At 47.5% G+C, this 24,471-nt stretch overlaps 1 protein-coding gene across 7 annotated transcripts in view; it reads right to left on the bottom strand.

Annotated features, from left to right (window-relative positions):
• Positions 1-24,471, bottom strand: part of AHCYL2 (adenosylhomocysteinase like 2) — a 151,795-nt gene that overhangs the window by 35,173 nt on the left and 92,151 nt on the right. For 4 of the 7 annotated variants that reach the window (XM_019543827.1, XM_019543826.1, XM_019543822.1 and 1 more), the window contains exon 2: positions 8,263-8,371. Coding sequence is in view for 6 of the 7 variants with exons in the window: in XM_019543826.1 (XP_019399371.1) it covers positions 8,263-8,371 (109 nt within the window). In the remaining variant the exon portion in view is untranslated. Of the gene's footprint in view, positions 1-8,262; positions 8,372-13,543; positions 13,576-15,490; positions 15,809-24,471 lie in introns of those variants that run through there. The other 3 variants (XM_019543820.1, XM_019543821.1, XM_019543825.1) reach the window with 3 other exon arrangements.

Consider the following 24,471-nt stretch of genomic DNA (forward strand, 5'->3'; position numbering starts at 1 on the left):
AGGCTCATGTTCATCTTGTGGTCAACCATGACCCCCAAGTCCCTTTCATCTGTAGTGCTAACCAGCGTAGCACTACAGAGCCTATAAGCATGGTGCAGGTTTTTCCCCCCCGCAAGATGAAGAACCTTGCATTGTTAAGTGTTAAACACCATCAGAGCTTGGTGTTGTCAGCGAACTTGGCCAGTCTGCTTCTGACTCCAATGTCCACATCATTGATGAAGATGTTAAACAGTATAGGTTTAATGATAACATTGAACCTTGATCACAAGGCTCTTGAATTCAGCCACCATTTCATCTCCCACCCGTAGAGGATTTTTTAAACAGAGGCCTAATGCTTCACAAAGACCACAAATCTTAGCAATGAGTGTTTTAATCATGCTTCCTGTTTTTGGTGACAGTGATATGTTTCTTCCAAGTCAGAGAAGTGTAAGCACAGAAAGCCTTCAACTAGAAGATCTTACCTGACCCAGCAAATTCTTCTAAGCGAGGGTGACCACCTCAACATATCTCAATCTGTACCTCTCAATGTCCCAAAGGACATGGAAAAGGGAAATGATCAAAGAAAGAGGAAAAGGAAGAATGACTGAAACCTGAGTTATTAGAGTAGATCAGCAGAGATCTCTCAACCCTCCACCCTACTCTATGACTACATGGTCTCTACCCTCCCTTAATGGACATCTCTCCTGGGACTTGGGGCTTTCCAGGGGCAGCACAGCTGTAGGTGCATCCTGACAGTGGGGATCTGTACTGATAACCCATGCCAAGAGCTAAAATTACATGTAGGCAACTCCTCTTTGCAGAGTTCCTCAGGCCTTTCATTAGAAATGAGATGTCTGAATTTTGCAAGCTGTAAATGGGAGAGAAGCAGGGAACAGAAAAGCCTGCATGTGCCCTGTTCACCCTCCCCCTTGGCATCTCCTCTCTGCCATGGTGTAAGACAGGACTTGACAAACCTCCAGTCTGGCCCAGTACATGGTAATTTCTGGGTCTTTTATTTCTTATGGAGGAATTCGACTGCAGGGACTTCCTACAGTATGGCCAGCGGTTCGTCTTTCAAGTAGATCCCACCAAACCAGTCAGTGACTCTTCTAGCCTTCTTGAGATACCTGAATGCTCCTAAGTGAAAAAGCTTAGTGCTGCCACTGTCTGCATGCCAGGCTCCCCAAGACCTCGCTTAGGTCTAATCTGCTTACTAAGAATTATGCATTGCTGAAATTTCTTGAAGGTCTGTCCTCAGCAGGGGTACAAAAGGCAAGTCTGACCCTGCAAACAGCACACCGATGGCAACACATTCTAGGAGTGGACTTTTGAGCAGAGTCCAAGGTGCCTCTTGAAGAGCTGAAAGCCTGCCTTAATAAAAGAAAAGCAAGTTATATAACATCAAGTCCTCTGATCCAGAACTCCAGAAGGATTAACTAGTTAAAGCAGGATTATACGCTTGAAAACAGAGCTAATCTGTGCAGTGTTTTAAAAAAAACACATATCTGGGGGCTAGTCCTTGGGTGAAAGTCATGTTTGTAACACAGCCTTAAAAAGCCAGGTAGTAACGCGGCTCTTATATATGCAGGAGTCTTGATTTGACCCCCATGAGGTGACGGGCAGTATACTGCCCAACTGCTTTCCTGTGCAACGTGACAGAATTGAGGAGCGGCTCCCCTAGATACATACATTTTGAGAAGATCTCACCAGCATGTGCAATTGAGCTTGTCTCCTAAATTTCATCCTAATTTACCTGGAAACCATTTAAGCCAGAACTTTAAAAACCAGGATCAGACCCACAGTTCATACTGCAGCTGTCAATGGCACCATCTGGTTTTAAGCAGAACAGTATGAACCCCTCTCTTCCTCCTCCCAGCTGCCAAGCAGTTTTATCTAATGAGCAAGATGAGACTGCAGATCAAAACCGGTCTCAAGCAGCTGTGTCCAGATTTGGGTCTGAACTTCCCCAAAATGCAGGACTGCTCTGAAATCCTGACAAGTACCCTACTGTCACTGCCAGACTTTCTTTTTAAGCAGCGAATGTGGGACTAGAGAACATTTCTCAAACAAGAGCAAATCCCTTTCTATCCACTTAATTATCCCCTCCATCACACCCAAAATACTTATTATAAGCTAACAATGTACCTCTTTTTTAAGAAAAAATCTGACCCCCTCCCACTACAGTTATGAAACAGAATGAGAATGTCAACCTCCTTAAATAATGATATTACTGACCTCATTTTATTTCAGCAATGAGTTAATGTGCATGCTGTGCACAACAACATTCGGCACTACTGCTCTTCAAAGAGCTGACAAATACTAGCCAATTCATTTTCCAAGCCTCAGTGAGGTAGGTACAGGCTTTTCTCTTTTGGTAAAAACAGGGCCACTGACACTGAGAAAACAAGTGATTTCCCCCAGGCAAAGCTACTAAGCCAGGAGCAGCGCCAGGATTACAACTCAGGTAGGCAGGGCACCTGCTCCTAGATGCAAACCACTGACTGTGCTGTCTTGCCACTGCAGCAAATGCCAAACACACCATTGCAAGCGGCTGCCTGTCTCACAGTTGCAGGGCTAGCTAACTGGACAGACAGGCTATAAAACAACACTGAGCCTTTTCAGCACATCTAGCTTGCAAGGCACACAAGGATTAAAAACAGCTGCAACACAAAACGTTGCATAGGCCAAAACTATCTGGATGCCTCCCCCTGCCCCTGTGAAAAACAGGAATTTGATTTTGCAAAAATGAGGTAGGAGGGATGGGCATTGGTAAACTTAACACTGAGCTGGAGGGATTTATACTTTGTTTCTGAAAGCTGTAGTGAGCCTTCTGATAGGAAAGCAGCGTGTAGAAATCAGGACACTAGAATCATAGAAAATGAGTGTGTGAAGGGACCTCAGGAGGCCACATCTAGTCCAACCCCCTGCTCCAAGCAGGACCAGCCCCAACTACATCATCCCGGCCCAGGCTGCTTTTCTGAAGTCCAGGGTCCTTACTCTGCTGTTCTCCATCCTTTCTTTCCTCATGATCCTCAACTCAATCATCTCATGGTTGCTGCTGCCCAAACTGCCATCTAGGAGACAAGAAGACCTTAGAGAGTGGTTTTCAACCTTTTTTCATTTGCAGACCCCTAAAAAAATTTGAATGGAGGTGGGGACCCATTTGACTTGTAAATGTGGGTATTCAAATACTTTTGGTTGATCATAGTCATCTTTCACAGACCCCTTAGATATTGTCTGTGGACCTCCAGGGGTCCATGGACCACAGGTTGAAAACCACTGCTTTAGAGGATATTGGGTAGTTTTATTCCCCAGGGAATTTTTTTGCTGAGTACCTGCTATTTGCAGTCTGGTGACACCCCCCAAAAAAAACCCTACGCCCTGCAGAAGTTATTATTATTTTTTTTAGGATTCTCATGGTTAAGTTACTTCTGCCAGAGATAGCAGAAGAGAGCAGGAGAGTCTGAAAGGAACGTCTCTCACGTCACATCTGACCCTCATTCCTCCTCAGTGATGCTTTGGCATATGGATAGACTTTAACACGGTATTACAGGAGAGTGTCCTCTAGCACAGTGTCCTGTACACCTGCAGACTTTCTAAAGCAGCTGGTTGTTGGACCACCTGGGGTCCTTTGAAAAACCCTCTCTTTACTGATATGGAAACTATAAACGAGGCCACAAGAGAGGTGGTGTCACTTCAAAGAAAGCAAGTAGAAAATGACTGGTTAAGAAATCCCAAACAGTTGAGTGGGTTACAGCCTAGGGAAAGGAATCAGAAGCTTTTTCACTTCTGTAAGCTGGAGGTTCAAACCCAGCCCTGAGTGTTGGTGCTTAGGCTCATATTACTTAGCAATAGTGTAATGATGGGAATAGCTCAAAACTCTTTGGTGGTCTCTATGAAATGAGCTACAGGGAGCTTGGCACAACATCTAGAGGAGTAGGTAGGTGTTCAAAATGTCTTTATCGGCACTGTTCGGAGGTGCCAAGGATGGATTGTACCTATCAAGTTATCAACTAACCATTTGGCTAGAGGAGTTGCTCTCTCCAGGTCAAGGCTGTCGGGTGCTGATGGGATCTATCACAATTTGTACTGCAAATGTCTTGGGGACAGAGACTTTGGTCCCCACAACTGTCAAGCCAGCACCTTTCATTTGCACTAAAATGCACTTAATGAACATAAAACTAATCGAAACTGCCAGCACTCTAGTGGGAAAGACTAAAGGTAAGAATTGCAAGAGAGTTATCAGAAAGAAAAAATCATTAGGAGCTCTTTCAGCTAAGCAGCTGGAGCAACCAGGAATAATTAGTGAGACTAATTAGACTAATATTAGTCCTTCAGATATGACAGTCAGCTATAAAATACCACTTGATTAGATCTGCAAAAATGCTGTGAACACAGTGCATGGTTATGGAAGGTCACAGACCTGTATTAGACAAGTGCTGAACATTACTACCAACTTGAAGCTTGTGTTACCACGTGAGGTGCAGTTAAGCCACAACACTGAGAAACACCCGTCTGTGTAGCTTGCATGGTGATAACTGGGGTCAGGCTGATCACTCTCTGGGGAGGGCACAACATGCATCATTCCTCCGTATCCCCTAAGTGCCCTTTGTGTGGAAACATGGCCACTGTGGGAGAGATAGATGACCCTCCCAGCCACAGGGTGAGTTTTCACACAGTGCAATGGCAAAGCAAGGTTGGTTATCCCGTGAAGAAACACAGCATCCCAGCACAAAGGCTTGGGTGAACACCCTACTACACCTGGATAAGCTAGCCATGTCTTCATTGCTTCTTTGGGGGCAGGGAGAGTTCCCTTGGCTTTTGTCTGGGCTGAGTGGGGCAGGGAATAGCCCGCACTTGGCTGTTGGGGCCTCCCTTCTGCAATAATAGAAAGAGGCCAAGGGTTAGAACAAGCCAGCTGGGAGTCACTAATGATCAAGCCCATGTGTAACCAGGCTCCCCCAAACCTCCAGGCAAATCTCTGTTATCCAGAGAGCACAGTTAGCTTGTGTATTGCTTTTCAAAAGCCTGAAACAGAGCCTCTACTGCTAAAGCTTTGCCCTGTCATTCACAGAAGCTGAGACAATAGTTCAGGTATATGCCACTGATGGAGGGGAATATCAGCATTAGTGGTTTCACAGAGAGGGAGGAAGGACAAATGCATGATGTGATATAAGAAGCCGTTCCAAGAATAAGGGGCAGCACAAAAGGAGGGGCTAAGCTGGACGTGGAAGGAAGTGACAAAAGGAAGAATGACGTGACTCATCTTGGGGACGGTGTCAGCGGGGATGCCACGGTAGGCACGCATGTACTGCATACACAGGGAAGAGGAGTGCTTTCAATAATATCATCCATAAGGACGGTGCTTGTGCTCACTGCCACCTCGTGCTCTTCCACACAGGCATAAAGGGCCAGGTAACCACGACCTTGACAATGCATGCCCCGTGCCGCCAAAGACTCCAAGAAGCGAGGCCAGAGCCCAGGTTGTGGGATCTATATCATCTCCTTGAAGTACCCCAGTAACCACAGGGTAAGTGACTTTCTTGTTCAAGTGCAGACCCCCTTGTCAGCGATTGGCAATCAGTCTCTTCACTGGATAGAGGAAATGAGGAGCTCCTGCTGCGATAATCTGTGACCGAGGCACTGAGACTTAGCTGCTATAGCAAGGGGATAATGTTTAATGCAGGTTAGTGGGTTGCTCTGTGCTGTTGCCTTGCCAATATTTGATCGAGGTGTCATCCTTGATTCAAGACCAAAATAACAACCAGTTCCTTTCATCTATCAGTGCAGGAGAGTGTTTCCAAAGCAGGCTGAGCATGCTGTCCCAGTAGAGACACCTTGCTGTTTAGGTAGCCTCACCAGCCCGCTGACAGTAGGTGCACACACACGTTGTATGATTCACTCATTGTCTGCAACCAAATGGCCTGGCCTTCTGATGAGGTGGACACAGTTCCAAAGAGCTGAAAGATGGCTTAAAAGGCTCGGTCCTATTAGGCTAACAGAACAAGATATATTCAAAGCATGTAGCTGCCTCTCATGGTGCTGAGGGAAGTTCCAGAAAAGACACTAATAGGTTAACTGAACAATTCAAGTAAAGCTGAGACCATGTTAGGCATGGATGTAGTGTGTGCTCGTCGCAACCTTGTTCCATAAACACCCATGGCTGGAAGGGAACTGCTGGATCGCTGACACCAGGCCTTTGTTGTCAGAGGCAACCACATTGCGGAAGGGTATGTGAGGAGTTATATTAGGGCCTGGAGCTTGCTGATCCAAGAATCATAAAGAATGAGGGTTGAAGGGACCTCAGGAGGTCACATCTAGTCCAACCCCTGCTCAAAGCAGGATCAGCCCCAACTACATTATTCCAGCCAAGGGTTTGTCCAGCTGGGTCTTCAACACCTCCAAGGATGGAGACTCCCCCACCTCTCTGGGGAGCCTGTTCCAGTGCTTCACCACCCTCCTAGTGAGAAAGTTTTTCTTCATATCTAACCTCAACTATCCTGGCTGCAACTTGAGCCCATTGCTCTTGTTCTGTTATCTGCCACCACTGGGAACAGTCCAGCTCCATCTTCTTTGGAACAACCCTTCAGGCAGTTGAAACCTGTTATCAAATCCCACCTCAGTCTTCTCTAGATTAAATAAACCCAGTTCCCTCAGCCTCTCCTCACAAGTCATGCGCCCCAGCCCTCTAGCCATTTTTGTTGCCCTCCGCTGGACTCTCTCCAACTTGTCCACATCCTTTCTGTAGTGGGAGGCCCCAAAACTGGAAACTGTACTCTAGATGTGGCCTCATCGATTCCAAACAGAGAGGAAGAATAATTTCCCTCAATCTGCTGGCAACGTTCCTACTAACGCAGCCCAGGATGCTGCTAGCTTTCTTTTTCTGCAGAGCTGCTGCTTAGCCGGCTGGTCCCAAGCCTCTTGGTGCACGGGACAGTTCTGTCCTAAGTGCCGGACTTTGCACTTGCCCTTATTGAACTTCATGAAATTTCTTTTGGTCCAGTCTTCCAGTTTGTATAGGTCTCTAAATCCTAGCCCTGCCCTTCAGCCTATCTACTACTCCCCACAGCTTGATATCATTCTTGATCCTTTAGGCCAAAATAAAAACAATGAGAAAGACGCACAGGTGGCTTGATATCACTGTAGCAGACAGATATTTGGTAAAAAGCTCAAGTTCAGATTTCAGCTTAAAATAAAGTGTTTGGGCATAAGATAATGTGTTTGGGCATGTGGTGCTGTCCCCTGTGGCAAATATCTCCAGGAGTCCTTTACCAGCTCTGTGACAGAATTCAGCAACACTTATCATGGCAAATGACCATGCATCTGTTTAAGAGGTCTGCTGAGTTACTGCTGGCTTCTGAAAGGCGAAGAACCAAAACGGAGCCCAGCTTTGGTTGTGTCAATGATGAGATGTGTCATCAAAGAGAACAGTGGATGCCTTGAGGACCTTTCCAGTGTATGACAAGGACTCTGTTACGTTCGTCTTTTAATGGAATTAGCCTGTTGCATGAAGGGCAGAGCTTGAAACCTACAGGCTTTAAGTCAAGAGGCCCTATCCTGGAGGGTTTGTACAGGATTGGAGAAGCAGGCAACTATCAAAAATGAGCTTAGGCAGGTTGAGTTGGCTCGCAGCTGTTTTATAAACGAAGCAGAAAACCTCTCAGACTTGTAGGGTTTTTGTGCATGAGACAGCTGAAGCAGGAGCTGGACACCAGCAGGTCAGATGCTCATTAGGCTCCATTTTGCAGACCCAGGAGAGTTGCAGTTGTCTTGTTCTCGACTCCTTCCTATAGGAGCGCAAGACACGGGGCAATGCTCGGCCTCAGTCTCATGGGCACGAGATGCCTTTGTCCCTGGAGTGGGGTTAACGCTGACACGCCCTCAGAGCAGCTGTGTGGGGGACAAGATGAAACGCAAGCAGAGATGCTAGGGGGGCCAAGGCTGCATTTCAAAGGAAGTCCTAAAGGGAAAAGGAGGACTGGGGCAAAAACATGAACAGTCACAGAAACCTAAATCTGAACGTTAAGCTGGACTCTACATAAGAAATGTATTGCTACATCTGCCTGTACAGGAAGACAGGAAAACACATCCATATTCTCTTTCCTCCCCCTCTCTGAAAGACCATGGAGCTACGAAGGGGAAACGGGAGATCGCTCAACTCCTGAAGAAGCTGCTGTGGTGGCCAACAGTCCAGCAGATTCACAGGCAAAGGAGGACCTTCAGTGTGAAAATGTCCCAGGAATGGTGCAAGGGGAGCAGACGCAAGGCAACAGAGGAACTCACCTGAGCTGTAGCTGTCTGTAGAGGACTGAGAGATGGACCGGGACAGCGAACGGCGACTAATCTTTGTTGGGCGCTTGTTGAATTCTTGCTTCTGGTCAGCAAACTGGATCTGTTAAGAGAACAAATCCCTAATTAATCCAGCATGAGATTAAACCCAGTGCAGACGACTCCAAACAGCCCCCATGATTATATCCAAGAACAAGGGTTTCCTTCACATAAGGCTGAGTATCAGTTTCTATACTTTTCCCAGAGGGATTTTAGATTGCCTGCTTAGTTTAGCTCCATGATCTAGCTTAGCACGCACGATACAAACCCGTTTCTCAAATCCTCCGGCCAGCCATTTTTACCAATATGAACATGCAAGTCAGGAGAATCCAGATACCCCTCCCACAATAACCCCAGTGTCTTTTTTTTGTTTTTTTAAACTGGAGACAGTGCTGTTTATCAGTCCAAATGGGAACTGTCTGGAGACCCTCAGAAGCTGGTGCAGCAGTTTGAGGAGCACATTATTTTACTGACCACATATATAGAAAGACAGAGATGGAGAACCATGGGTTGCTCTGTTGTGTAAAGACCAGGCTCAGAAATAAAACAAGTCAGAGGATTTCAAATCACGTGCCAACTGTACTCCATAAAATGGGTTAGTTATGATCAGCCATAAAAGACATGGCCATCGTAATTGTGGGGTAAAACACATGGAGGAACACCATGTTTGGACTGGCTGGAAACCTGGCCCATAGCACTGGTCGCCAAAAAGACATAGGAAGGAAAGATGGAGTTGCTTCATGTTGTACTGAAGTACAGGTGCCTCTTGGGTGGCACATCACAGTTGCTTGACTCTGTAGAGCAAACTCTACTGTACAGGTCATAAAAGTGAAGGATAACGCACAAAAGTGAAATGTGGTAGGGAATTTAGGCTGGTAACATCGCACCTCAGGTGCAATTTGGTCAGGGCACCGGGACTAACATTCCTACTCTCACAAATAGCCCTGCAATGGAAGGACCCTCTTACAAGTATTTCCAGGAGATGTGCTCAGTTTACAGGTAGCAGGACGACAAGACCTCAGCACTTCATTTCGAACAGAATCCAACCTGGTTTTCCCAATTTCAGGATCACCATTAGTAATCAAGAAACAAGACATTCTCCAGGCCAGAGCCAAGCAAGTGTGACACCTCTGCTAAAATGTGAGCGCGCACACTAAGCACGGACCCTTCTCCTTGGATCCATCTGCACGCTGCGGACTGGAGTTTGACAGATTGGTTTGCTGTGGTGCATGAGGATGGTAAGACTCCGGTTCACACACTTTACAGCCGTGTCGCCTCTGGCAGGTGAAAAGAAATACAACCTTGTTGGTCAAGTCAGGAGATCTATTATGAAATGTGCAGAGGAGAGAATGGCGGAGCAAGAGTGTCGTTTTTCCAGACACTTTCCAAAGTGCATTGTCCCTCTCTAATTATACAGTAGGCTCATTACTTCCCTCTTGCCCATGTGTGCCAACCCTTCCCTGGATGTACTGCCACCAGAAAGGGAATCTGTATCTCCGAGGCAGTGGTTCTCAACCTTTTTAGATTTAAAGCACCCCTCTAGACAGACCTAGGGCACCCCCCAGAAAATGCCAGTTTTCACTCTTTTTTTTTTTTTGGTGCAGAGAACTCAAAAAAGAGTCCAGAGCGCCCCAAGGGATGACGAGGTCGAACGGTCACAAACTCCTGCAAGACCGTTTCAGGCTGGACATAAGGAAGAATTTCTTTCCTGTCCGAGTCCCCAAGGTCTGGAACAGTCTGCCAGCGGAGGTGGTTCAAGCACCTACATTGAACACCTTCAAGAGAAAATTGGATGCTTATCTTGCTGGGATCCTATGACCCCAGCTGACTTCCTGCCCTTTGGGCAGGGGGCTGGACTCGATGATCTCCCGAGGTCCCTTCCAGCCCTAATGTCTATGAAATCTGTGAAATCTATGAAAAGACCACAACTATGGATTTCTGTCCAAAATCTCTTTGAAAGGATCCCAAGGCACCCCGGCATGTCGTGGCACCCTGGTTGAGGTTCTTTTCCACACTTCAGCTGTTCTGAAATGGACCCAGAGACAGCAAAATAATGGCTTTATGATATGCATATTTGCCTCCTAAGAAGACTGCCAAAACCACCGCTAGCACAAGACAAACAGCTGTCTTACAACTGCTCTGCCATTACCAAATGGGAGTGGATTTTTTCTTGTGACCTTTACCATAAAAGCTCCATAGCCCCCAGCGCCACCACGTTCCTATTTCTGCTTACCGTGCAACTTCCCACAACGATTTCTCTATCAAATCAAAGTTCAGCTCATTAGGGGGAAAAGCCACAAGTCCTATCAACATCTCATTTTCCTCCTGATAATATTTCTAGAGCAGTCCTTCACCCAGTGCTTCCAGGGCACTTTACAAGCATTTAGCTGACACATGAAGCAGACGTTCACATTTTAGCAGATGCTGAAACTAAAGCTCTGAGTGTTTCTCTCACTTGTCCATGGTTACACAGCAAGGCAGCGGCAAAACCGGGAACAGAAGCTAGTTTTCACTCCTCCCCTCCAGGCAGCATAATGCCACATCTAGGCAAACTTTTTGAGGGCTGAGCCTGTTAATCACAGATAAATTCTCCCTCAGTAGCTAACACTTTTGTTGGACAACTTTTAGCACTGCTGTCGGAGCGTTTCAGTGTTGTGCAAAGGTGTTAGATCTCTCTTGGAGAAGTTGGAGGCGACTCTTCACTTGTTATTTAAGGATAGTGGTCCAGATGTACGCTGGTATATATTGGCAAAAATCCCCTGACTTTATGCGAGTAGCTTGCTTGCTCCAATAAAGGTTTACAGGGTACAGGTTGTAGCTGTGTTGGTCTAAGGACATAGGTAGACAAGGTTCTTAGAGGAAATCTGATATCTTTTCAAAGAATCATATTTGAGTGGGTCTAATAAAAGATACCAGATTTACCCAAAGAACCTTGTCTGCTGTTAAAGATTTAGCACTTCTATCTACAAAGCAAAACCATTACCAGCGAGTATCAACTCTCTTAGGGCATGTTAAGTGCCGTATTTACTTGAATATAAGACAAGATACCCCCCAATCAGCATGGGGAAAAAAGCCTATCATCTGATATTTGCATACCAGCAAGCCCCCTGCATTACATGCACTGTCTAGTACTAAACTGCTGCAAGAAGCAGTATGTGCTCAGTCACACAAACCAACTATGAAGTTGACTGAAGGCAGCCCAAGCTAAGCATGCCCATAAAACATTTAGCCCCCATTGGACAAACACGCTAATGGGAACCTTCTTTTTTTAAATGCGGCCCTTAAAAAATGTCCAAACGGGTGGATGTTCCCTCCATACAGAACTGGCAGCAGGCCTGCAGGTACTGCAATACCAGGCTGGCACTGGGAGGGCCAGAGCCAGCCCTGACACCCCACCCCCACCTTGATGCAAAAAAAAGCTACATCTGATCTTAGCGGAAAAAACTGAGATATGCAATTTATATTTAAAACCCAAAAAAATCCATGGTAGGCATCCTATGTGCAGGCTCAGATGACCTCGAGTCTTGCTTGTCCTTAGGCAACAGGCCAAAGGAGCAAGCTAGGCAGAAACCCCCCCATCTCCATAGAACTGGTGTGCAGCCAAGATCCTCCCACTGGGAAGCTACAGCAGACTCTCGTAGGAGGGCCTGCCCGCAGCGCATTGGACAGGTCTTCACCCTTCACTACAGCATCCCAGTCAAGGTGATCTGACCTCCAAGGGGGAGCCACCTTCACAGTATCGGATCTCCTCTGCCAGGGATGCTACCACAAGGATAGGCTAGCGCAGCCCAGCCGAACAAGATACAGTGTCCACTGTGTTCACTCCCCCGCAGCACCAACTCTTTTCCAAGTCGTGGTGAACCACTACATCAAACATATTTTGACTTCCTATTCACTCCTACAGCTGAACAGTGCCTTTCTTTCCCATTTCCAATTATTCCCGTTTCTTCACAAGTCTTAGAGGTCTGGTAAACATCACCAAACAGCTATGTGATTGAGTGTGTCACTTCCTCTCTCAGCCTGTCATATGTGACTGGTGTGGTCTTGCCCTCTATGGGGTGGAGATGGACTCGGTTGCCCCGCACCTCATCTGCATATACATTTTTGGAGGGTCCCAGGACTTGTGACAAGAACACCCAGTTCGAGTCGTGACTGGGAGCTAACTAGATCCTTGGCTCCTTTGTGGGAGGGGCGGGGGGGGTATAACTCTGGAGTACAGACACATACTGAGCAGTGCTGGGCTGCGGGGTCACCATGGCTTGAAATGCTGTTGACTGCCCAACCCAATAAAGTATATGATCAGTCATCAGCCTTTTGCCGTTGGGCTAATATCATGTGTCGTTTGCACTATGTATAAGAAGGAACAAAAGTGCTGCTCCAAAGCGTGCTCCTGGAGCACCTGTGCTGAAACTTGCAGCAGCTTGCACCAAGTTAAAATGTACGACGTCCGGACGAACTTACCCAGAGTCATTTACATATATGCAAGTTACCAGGGGTACGTTTATTGTGACGGCGGTGGCTTTTTGGCTCCTTCCATTTCAAACTCACAAGGTGGGGTGGGGAGGTGAGACAAGCAACTGCTGCATTTACGACTGGGCCTGAGTCTGGGCCAGGGCCAGTCAGACCCACAGCAGTCTCTTGTCCCCCTCTGCAGCGTCTGCTGTCCCCTCTGTCCCTTTCGCCCTCTTCCTGCTGCATACAGGTCAGTCCACGTCCTTCCACGCTGTGCTCCAGGAGGGCACGGCGCCTGAGCAGGGTCTGACAGTAAGAGGGGGGCGGAAGGGCTGAAGGGGGAAGAAATGTGGGCAGAGGGTAAGGAGGCCACCTGACTCTCCCAGCCATCATTTCCCCTGCTGTAGCAGTGGGAGGAGGCAAAATCAAGACAACCCTCCGATAATTAGATACTACACCCAGAAAATTATAACACATTGATAAGGTTTCCATATATAGAATCTAATTACTGGGGGAGATCATCTTACATTTGAATACATACACTATTTGGCTCTGTATATTTTACCAAACTGCCCCAACTTTGGTCCCCTGTGGGAGAAGTTCAAATTCAAGCCCAGCGGGCTGAGAGGTGCAAAGCTCTGTATGGCCATGTGAGATACGCTGGCAGCTCCATCACCTCGCTCCTCGTGCTGAGCAGGAGAAGGAGCATTACCACGTTGCCGCAGAGAAACACCTCTTCCATCCTTTGTAAAAGGAATACAGATTAGTCAGGACAAGAACAAACCTTTTCCTCCACAGCAGAGGTAGCCATGGCAGGCAAGAGCACTGCGAAGGACAAGGTGATGGGGTGGTTCTGGTGGCTCCTTCAGGCTCCGTCTTGGAGCCGTGGCAAGGCCATAAGATTTATCGGATGATCCTGCTACAGTAAGAGTTGCAACACCACCTCAAGTTTTTCTCTTTGCAACACCTACAAATGATAATACAGGAATCTAAAATAATCAGTGGGAATTTTTTTTACAGGAGACCTGGCAATGCACAGAAAAAAAAGTGCTTCTTGCTTCACAAGCAGCAGCATTGACTGAATGGGCAAACTAGTTGGTGCACATGGCTTTCTAGCAGCTGCTGTTTTTTCCACAAGAAATCTCTGCTGAAGCAGATAGCTCCATGCCTGGAAAAGCCGCTTCAAAACAGCAGATTATTGATTTCAAATGATGCTTTAGGCAAAACCATTTATGATAGAGCTCTAGCCAGGGCAAAGTATTCTGATGACAGAATTTGGACTAAAAGCAAACTTCTGTTAACTTTTCCCCTTCCTGTATCACCTGTTTAAGGATCATTCAAGACAACTACTATGAGGTGTACAATAGCATTTCTCCTTCATAAGGCACAATTTCTTCAAAGGCCCCAGAGCACTCTTCAAAACTGAAAAGTGACTTGCTAAGGAGTATAAAGTGACCCACACCAAGCAGAATCAAAACCCAGGTCATGATGCTACCAGAACCCTACTCTAATGAGAGGGAGGGACGCTGCCTGAGTGAATAGTAAGGGCACCGAAGCCCAGTATCTAAATACCAAACCCAAAGCAGCACTATATATAGTGGCAACACAATTCTCTGATCATGCCTCACTTAACTAGGATGGCATTTCCCCAAGCCCCTCAGATGAAACTATATCCTGCCACTTTCGGTCACAATCCTGTGCAGACAATGATTGGAACTGGACTTCTCTGGGACAATTACGTTAGCCAGCTCCATCTGATTTTTTATATCTTGCACACCATGGCACCATGTCTAGACTACAGCTGCAATTTAAAATAGGAAATGTCTCTACCACCTATGTGCCCTGCTCAGAAGCAGCAGGTTAAAAGCTTAAGCTCCACTTACTGTCAGAGCAAAATCCTCATTGTAAGCCCTTGTTCATACTCTCTCCAGCAAGGCTACCCCATAGCAAAGGGTTTTCCTTTAGTGAGAGGCCCCACTGTTAAGTCTCTCCCTAGCTCTGCAAGATCGACACAAACAAGGGTATCCATTACATGCAAAAGTTGCTTCGCTCAATAAGGAAAAATTCCTCTGAACGTAAAAGCAAGTTTCCCAGGGGTTACTTTGCAGGTGGATTAACTCTGAGGCCCTTGCAAACCGCAGACGCTTTGATTTCAGATGCCGACCTGCTTCGACCATCTGTGGTTCTGCATCTGCACTTCTAACAGCCATGAAGCTCTTTGGCAGAGACGGGAGATTCAGGCCGGGAAGTTCAGCCACTCAAGCCATGAGGGTTAACGACTTGTAAATGCAGGTGCGTGCAGGCTTCTTTTAAATAAGCAAGGACGTACTCCTGCCTCCCACCCCAGGAAGCTGCCACTGATGAGTCCCAGGTTTAAGACTGGCTCTTCACCCATTTACCAAGCACCAGAGCAAGCCCCACTACCTGGGGCTACAGTTGGCTACCCCAAACCTCACCGATCTACCTGCAGCTCTTCACAAGACTGTCCGAGGGACTACCGAGCAGTGAGGAAACAACACGTTCAACTCTACCCCTAAGCATCGAGCCCCCCACTTCCGAAAGGAAACGGAGCACAGCGCGTTGCGATCTCTGCAGGTTATGTTTCCCTCTTCCCCAGGTGAAGGGGCTTAGTCCCAAAAGCAAATGTGAGCAGGAAGGAAGAAAGCAACAAAAAACCAAGTGAACTTTTTACTAGCGAGACTACAATAAAGTACCTAAAGGCTGCCCTCACCTGGGCTTTAATCCCTGAATCTCCATTCACATTGTACTTCTTCTTGTTCGGCATGGTGTTATCATCTATGGCCTTCCTGAAACCCTTCCAGTCCAGCGTAGTGGCCGGCCATTCATTTATATCTCCCAGCATCAGCGATCCCGTCTGCTCTGGTTTCAGCTCTTGACGGGGGCGGGGGAAAGGAGGAAGGTAAGGAGAAGGCTACACTCGCCCAGGTTCCCAGTTCCCTCTCCAAGGGCCCTTTTGGCAGCAAAGGACCCCAAGATTTAATGAGGCATTTCTGCTGGAGGCCGGCAAACAAGTCCCACTTCTTTTTTCCCTTTTGTTTTCCAGCATTTGCAATGTCTGCCTGACCTCTAAACCGTGAGCAGCAGGTTTTAACGTGGCCTGACTTGTGTGCGCATAACAATAGCTTATTTATATAACCAGAACATTTTCTTGCTTGCTATAATCAACTTGCTAATTAGGCTCTTTTTAACTTGGGTTCTCCCCCACCTCCTTTTTCCAATGTCAGATGATTGCCTTAACAGAGCCTCATTAGAACAAAATTAACTAATGAGCAACTAAAACAATGAAGGTATTTGTTGGATTGGAAAACATTTTTTTTAAATGATGCCAGTGCCCTGTGGCAGCAAGTGCAGAGCTCTGTCCTTGCAAGGTCAAGCCCTCCAGTCTGGTTATTTCTCACAAGTGAACCTAACACCCCTATCTAGCTGTTGCTGCTTCAGACCAACACTTTCCACCTGATACAGCTATCCACCAGTGCTGGAAAGGGGCAAAGTCTACTTCTCAGGAGAGCGCCGGCCAAGAGCACTCATGCCAATGTAAGTGCAGGGGACACAGGATTGCTGGAAAGGATGCAATCCTTCCTTAGCGTGTGTCCTACCAGGCTTGATGCAAGGCAGATTTTTATTCCTTACTTAATAGGTCAGATCATCAGAATAGCAATGATCTATTCCCAGAACAGTTGTATCCCTTCTGGATAACCCTGAGACAGTTTCTTGCATGGAGCTTTCACAGGTCATGTCTGGCATTTTGAATTTTCTCTGTGGCTTGTTTGCATTGTTAAAGCAAAACCTTAACGTGCCCTTGACACGGTAGAACAACAAACCCCAGCATGTGTAATGAATGAAGGTCTTGAGCAGATGACGATTTTGCAAACACAGCACTGTGATAGCACTAGCTGTTTACAATGGGTGCCAAAGATAGAGCCCGTGCATTGGATCCTCTTTGCAGAGCCACGTCATCCAGCCCTCGGTGCTGGCGTCCATGCAGAGCCAGTCCAGGACCTCTTCCCCACCCACACATGCGCCTTGGTGCCCACTCTGGCTGGCCCAGGATGCAAGCTGCATGCAGCTCTGTGGGTCCCCTGAATGTCAGATCTGGCATGTGCGCCAGCTGATCTGCGCTGCATGCTGCCCACTGCAGCTGGTCTGAGACCCACGCTGCATATGGCACCTGCACTGATTCATAGATGCTAGGGTCGGAAGGGACCTCAATAGATCATCAATAGATGATTGAATAGATAATAGATTGAAGGGACCATCAATAGATCATCGAGTCCGACCCCCAATCGAGGCCTCCAGTCCTGCGCCACTCATCTGGCTGTGCTCAACACCCCTCTTTTACACCATCGTGCCTGGCGTCTCTTTGAAGGTATGGAAGAAAAGAAATAAAATGGCAGCGACGAATTTTGTAGAACATGCAAGCTGCAGACTTTGCTAACAACTTGCATATACCCTGCTCCGCAGCAAAAGAACCTGGTTTGGATAGGGCCCACGTGACCTCTGGAAGTCTCTTCCAGCCCTACTTCTCTAAGATTTTATGACCTGCAGTTTCCTCCATTTAGAGCCAGGTGCTCAACTCCAGGCCTGCAGGCCACATCTGGCCCGCAGAGCCACTCTATCCAGGCCCATAGGCCCAAAAATGTGATGGTGGGGGACCACTGGTAGCATTAATTCCCATTCCCCCGCTGACAATTTTCTGGGCTCTTAGGGAGTCCCACGGGCTGGATGGTGGCTCTGCACACTACACTGGGAGTGCTTGGCCTGACCGGGCAGCGTTTGGCCAGGTGGAAGCTGTGTGGACCTGATCCTGGTGCGAGGTGACATGAGGCCCAAACTGGCCTGCAGCCGGGCCCAGACCTCACTGGAACATACAACTGGCTGAAATGTATACAACCACGCCACACCTGTGGGGCTGAAATCCAGCCATTTCCTTATTCCTGTGTTCGGAGCCCTAGCAAGGTATTTTGGCACCCAGTGCAGGTCACGTGGCAGATTAGGGTGTTAGGTCTGTGCTGTGTCAGGGTTGAAGCTAGTCTTACGCAGTTTAGATTATGGTCGTCTGGGATGGGTTGGATAGGGCTGATCCTGCCCCAGGCAGGGGGTTGGACTAGATGTGACCTCTGGAGGTGTCTTCCAGCCCCACTGCTCTGTGAGTCTATGTGCAGAGCACCCTGCTACGCGCTCCCATGTAAGTACCTCCATTTGATTTGGTGTCCCCCTCCTGCAAGCGCACCCACTCACACCGCCCTTGCTGTGGTGCTGCCTGTGGCAAGGAATGGGACTGAGATGTTTCTTTCCAAAGGGAAATCCTTCACATCATCCAACTGGCTGGCACAATTTTACCCAAATTGTCCAAGTCCCGCTCTGGAACAGGCGCTGCCACCTTACGGCAGAGAACAAGCAACTTTCCTCCCACAACGTAAGACTCTGGAAAGGTTATGAGGAAATTGTAAAAACCAAGGACTTAGGCTGCAAATTGTCTGGCAACCTTAGAACGGTTGGGACCAGCGTTGCATTTCAGAGACCTTGACAAACTGGAGGATTGGGTCAAAAGAAGTCTCATGAGGTTCAACAAGGACAGTGCACAGCCCTGCACCTAGGCGGGAGCAATCCCCTGCACCGGTGCAGGCTGGGGGTGACGGGCTGGGCAGCAGCTCTGCAGAAAAGGACCTGGAGGTGACAGGGGACAAGAAGCTGAACAGGAACCAGCAGTGTGCCCTTGGTACCAAGAAGGCTAACGGCATCCTGGGCTGCACTGGTAGGGGCACTACCAGTAGGTCAAGAGAAGAGATTATTTCCCTCTATTCAGCACTGGTGAGGCCACATCTGGAGTCCTGTGTCCAGTTGTGGGCCACTCACTGCAGAAAGGATGTGGAGAAACTGGAGAGGGTCCAGCTAAGGGCAATGAAGGTGGTTCGGGGGCTGGGGGACAGGACTGGTGAGGGAGGCTGAGGGAACTGGGCTGATTGAGTCTGCAGAAGAGAAGACCGAGGGGGACTGAATAGCAGCCTTCAGCTCCCTGCAGGGGGGCTACAAAGAGGATGGAGCTGGACTGGTCTCAGTGGGGAAGGATGACAGGACAAGGAGCAATGGGCTCACGTTGCAGCAAGGGAGGTTTAGGTTGGATATTAGGAAAAACTCTCTCATGAGGAGGGTGGTGAAACACTGGGAGAGGCTCCCCAGAGAGGTGGTGGAGTCTCCATCCTTGGAGGTTTTGAAGACCCGGATAGATAAAGCCCTGGCTGGGATGACGTAGCTGGAGCTGGTCCTGCCTTGAGCAGAGGGTTGGAGTAGATGTGACCTCCTGAGGTCCTGTCAACCCTCACTTTCTATGATTCAAAGCAATATTAGCCCTCTGCAGCAGCTCCTCTCAGCGCTATACAAAGAATTAATGCTTTCAGTACTGCTATGAGGAGGGCACTATCCCTGCTTACAGATAGACGCAGAGATGCAGACAGTGATATAGTTTTCCCAAGACAGTGAGTAACAGAGCTATGAACTGAACCCAGGGCTGCTGTTTCCCTGGGCTGTGCTCAAGCCAACGGGCAATGGAAACTAGATCTCATTAGTCATGAAAGAAAACCATGTGACTGCAGCAACTTAACAGAGCACACTCTAGTTGCCAGGCACGATACTGTATCTCCTGTTCTACTTTCCTGCGTGAAATCGGAGCTGCGTGCATGGATGCCTGGTGTTAATACCCGAGACGCATCCAAAACACACAGAACCAGCTTGCTGCGGTAGACACAATGCTTTTTCCCTCTGCCATAACTCAAGACTTGCTCTCTGCTTATTGACAATAGCTGCCTCACATGAAATGACCTGTGAGCTAAACACAAAGGGTAAGTTGCTTCAGCTAACTCCTAACCCCAACCTCTTTAAAAGACCTCTAGATCGTATCTGCGAGTCAGGGAGAGTCTGAGGCCGTTTGTTCCAAAGTTTCACATGCCTTAAATTAATGTGTAATCCTCACCACGGTGCCTGCTGCGCCAAGGTCTTTGCTAAAGCTCGAAGAGTTTAAGATTCCAGCCCTACAGCTAAAATGTCACATGGATCCTAATTCTGTGGATTAACATGAACACCTTAACCCTTTGGAGTAGCCACCTGAAATACAACCTGAATTTCTATCAAGGGCTCTTGTTATCTAGGAGGCTTGATGTAGCAAGGCCTCTTAGCTGTCAGAGAAGGCATGGGCATTCATCTAGGTCCTACCTGGATCACTGAGCTACATCCCAGCTTCTTAAATGTTTCACTCAAAGTGAACATATGGATGGTCACAGCCATGTACCTCAGCTTGGGAACCCCTGGTGTTGGGTACTGCACTTACCCGAATCCAATACGACTTCACATTTCAGATGACCCCCCCAACATTAGAGTCTATACATGGGAAATGTATAAAGTAATTTTAATTTCCTATGCATCCTCACACTGCTTTTCTGGGCTACAGCACTTGCTCTGGGGCTGTTAGCAGCGGTGGTGGCCCTGGCCCCACAGGGAGAAGCAGTGGTGGCAGCTCTGGGCCTGCTGTTGGAGTTGAAGCCAGAGCTGAAGGTAAGCAGTGGAGTGGGGGGGGGGGAGGCTGCGTGGTCTCCTCCACCACGTGGCCTCTGCCCTACTGCACAAGCCATCCCGACCCAGGGCAGGTGGTGGCTCAGCCAGCCAAAGCTGGAGCTGAACTGCTGCCTGCCCCAGGTCGGTACTCAAATCTAAGATGAGGCATGGTGATGGGGAGGCCCTCATCTTAGATTCTAGTACATATGAAATTTCTGGGGCATGTTGGATCTTTGTGCAGTGCTGAACAAAATACAGTTTAAATATCAGCACGCTGCCTAGAACAGTGAGTGCATGGCTTACTGGTTCAAGCATAATTTTGGTGAAATGGAGGTCAATGTTGGTAGGTCACCAGACCTTCTGGATATCAGCACCAAGAAGGACTGATCTTTCATTCAAGTCTTTTCCCTTTAACCCAGTGGCTGGCTTTGACCCCACCATCACAGAGAATCACAGAATCAGAGAAGTGGGGCTGGAAGGGAGCTCCAGAGCTCACATCTAGTCCAGCCCCTGCCTGAGGCAGGATCAGCCCTGTCCAAACTATCCTACACAATCCATCCCACAGGTCCAAGCACATGGATCCAAAAACCCCTTTCCATATACTGGGTGATCACCAGGCTTCTTTTCCAAAGGAATCGCTGACCCCTGCCAATACCAAAGCAGCCACAGGTAGAAGTGCTAATACATGCAAGGCTCCAGGCATGGTGATCTTTATCTAAAAGAGCTCTGAATAGATATGATGCAATATCAAATACCTGGAAATATTAGCTCTAGCACCACAGCAACCAGATTTCAAGGTGCCCTGAGGGGCAAGGTTTTCCAAAACCAACTTGGCATAAACAAGGCCAAAGAGGGAAAGGGATGGGAAAATGGGTACACATTCACAAATGGAGGAAATAATTCTTGCAGCTTATTTCTGGGCCCACTGCTCATAGCAGCGATATAACAGTCCCTACCTTCTTCTGTCCTGGTGACAAGGTATTTAGCAGAATTTGCAGATTTTCTGGAATCTGACAGGGTCGCACCATGAGTGTTTCTGCTATGGCCAGCCATATGCCTTAGCACCTGCACCACCACAGCCCCCATACAACAGTTGAGGCAGACAGCCAGATTCTTTCCATGTGATCTTACGTTGTTCAGGCAGCAAAAGGAATTCATCTTCCATTGCACTAAATCCTGGGTTCATAGAATTTAGAGGCAGAAAAGACCTATGCATCAAGGCAGGATACATTCCCATCAATGGTAAATGCCTTTGATACCGAACCTACATGCTACTCGGACTCTTCTTGAAAGTGCATGACCCTCCAACAACGTTGGTGCTGACCACCCTCACACCATCACCTTGCACTTTTGATGTTTGGGCTCATACATACAGGGCGTGTCTACATGAGATGCTTTCTGGGTGGTAGCTTAATAACACTGCGCGGTAGCGTGCTGGTCAAAAACTGTGGTAACATGCTACTGCACAATAAGTGTCACAAAAAACCCATGTGTGCTGGCAGTACTGTGCAGTAAATGTAGTTACTGCGCATTCAGTTAGTACTTCAGTAGACCTAAAAATGTTTGACCATCATGGCAAAAACCCCTATTCTGAGAAATGTTTGCTCCTCTTTAGACACTGTAGAGTACCATGGGTGCGTCTACACATTCATTAATGTGCCATAGTTACTGGTATCCAGGTTATAGCTGTATTGGTCTACAGGCAAAAGGACTCTGAACTCATGGCAGAGGTGATCTTTTTTATTAGACCAACTAGATATTTGCAAAAAAAATCTTTATTTGAAAGCTTTTGGGTGCACACACCCTCCCTCGGGCATAAGAGAATACAAAGATTGTAAAATTTCTCCTAGATGGAAATTAAAATTCATATTTCAACAGACAGTTGAAGGTGATATAAGATCCCCATGGTTGGAATAGTTCTTTTTGTGCAAATTAGGTTCAGAAAGCTTGCAAATAAAGACATTTTGAAAATCTCAAACCTCTCCAGTACTGCATTTAAAAGGTTATTTTTCCCTAGTAGTGTACTTCTACTTTATTTATGTGTTTAGTTTATATGCTGCCCTTCCCAAACAAAGGCCCAGGGTGGCTTACCATAAGAAAATAAAATAACTTACACAGGAGAGAGAAGAGAAGGGAGTGGCCATGGCACAGGGAGTACTGTGGTGCAGGGAGTGGTCCTAGGGGGTGGCGCAGAGCGCACAGGGGGTGTGGTGCCACGGCGGTGGTGCATGGCTGTGGGGCAGAGCGAACACCCATTGACTGCGGCCACATGGCACGGGGCTTGGCCCTGGGATGTGGTGCAGCGTGCATGGGGCAAGCGTGGTGCGCAGCTGTGCAGGGGGGCAGTGTGTGGTGTGGGGAGCGCCTGCTGGCTGCGTCTCCATGGTGTGGGGTGTGGCCCTGGGGTGTGGTGAAGGGTGCATGGGGGGTGTGGCGTGCAGCCACAGGGTGCCATGTGGGGAGTGGGTGTGGGGGGCATGCCCCACGGCCACGTGCTACAGCTGGCGAGTGCTGCCCATGCCTGCTCCCCTCCCAGCACCATGTAGCCTTGTGCCTGAACCCCCCACTTCACAGCCACATGCTCCCACGGTTGCAAGCCACGCCCCCCCATGGCTGGTCCCCCCACCTCGCCCTGCAGTGAGGAGCGGAGTCTGGCCTTGACTGCCTCTGCCCCCACCTCCCCTTGTGTGTCTCGCCATCCGTAAGGCTCTGGGCAGCTCATGTGCAGTTGGCCCAGAGCGTTACGGACAGACAGACACTCAGACAGAAGTGGTAAGGCTTTTATTATATTAGAATAGCATTCCCATACAGTTCAACTTAGGGTTGGCAGGCTGGTCAAGCGACTGGTCAAATACTGTATATGGACTGGATTGCATATTTTTTGACTTGTCAAAGGTTATAGCAGTTTTATGGGAAATTAATTTTTTTTGCAGTTTTCTTGACATAAATATGGTTTTTAATTTTTTTGACATATTCTTAATACAAAATTTGTGCTTTTTCTGTGTATTATGTGACTGTATTGGCTTTTTTTTTTTCTTCCCTACAATCTTTGACCAATATTTGACCAGTCCATTGACTGGACTTTCAAATACCTAACCCTACTTCAACGTCAAGTCTGTAGCACAATTCAGGAACGCTTGAAGCACAGCTATTCTACCATTCTACCTATTCCACCAGTTTCAAGAGATGCAAATCATGACAGAAGACTGCTATGCTACAACTAGCTCCTGAGCGCTGGGAAAAATATAAACAATGTGGGACCTTAAGCTTGGTTGTTCAACCACTTTAACACACAGTTGGACGACTAATGCAAAAGGAACTGACCGTAGGTTAAGAAAAATCACGGCTGTACTGCATGGAGGGACCAAGGTTGGAGTGACTTGAAATAAAGGCCCAGAGCAAGACCTGAATCTTACAGCTCAAGCCAATCTTTGGTTATGAGGCATGGCTGAGCCCATCCACATTGTTCCACTGAGCCATGGTATTACCTGGCTTTGGTGGATTTAAATTGCAATTACGCAGAGTTATAAAGTCATGTACGGCTGAGAGGTTTCAATTTAGTCTTTTGCACTTGCCTCTTTCCAGAAAAGAAACATGTCCACACTGCAAAGAGAAACCGTGGAGTTTGGTTAACAGTTTAATCATGGTTCGAATCCCAGGATGCATATGGTATTGACACAGAAATTACAAAAGAAGGATCACATTGAAATCTCATTTATACAGATCCACATCTGAAGATACACAAATGGTATAAAATGTATGCATTTGAAATGCTGAACCAGGGAGATCTGTTATACAAAGTTTTACCAATCCCCCTTGCTGTTTCCTGGTAGCATGATATAAAAGATGAGATAAATTGGGTCTAAATACAATAAAGAGTTGTGTTTTGGAAGAAAGCCAGCAGACAGGACATAGGAAATGACCGCAACACGCAACTACAACAGCCATTATTAGAAGACGGTTCGTGATTAAGGTGCATTTTAACAGGGCAAACAAGAACCCAAGCCTCTCACTACCATGGCCTAAAACAAACCCAAAAATCTTCTGTGGAAGAATCATGAAGGACCCCAACATTTAAAACAGAAAGAAGCTGCCAAATATGAGTAGCAACGGGGAAGAAGTAAGAGCACCGCATGCAGCATA

Source organism: Crocodylus porosus, unplaced genomic scaffold, assembly GCF_001723895.1.
Source record: "Crocodylus porosus isolate Cpor-Errol unplaced genomic scaffold, CroPor_comp1, whole genome shotgun sequence".
In the NCBI taxonomy this organism is placed as follows: Eukaryota; Metazoa; Chordata; order Crocodylia; family Crocodylidae; genus Crocodylus; species Crocodylus porosus.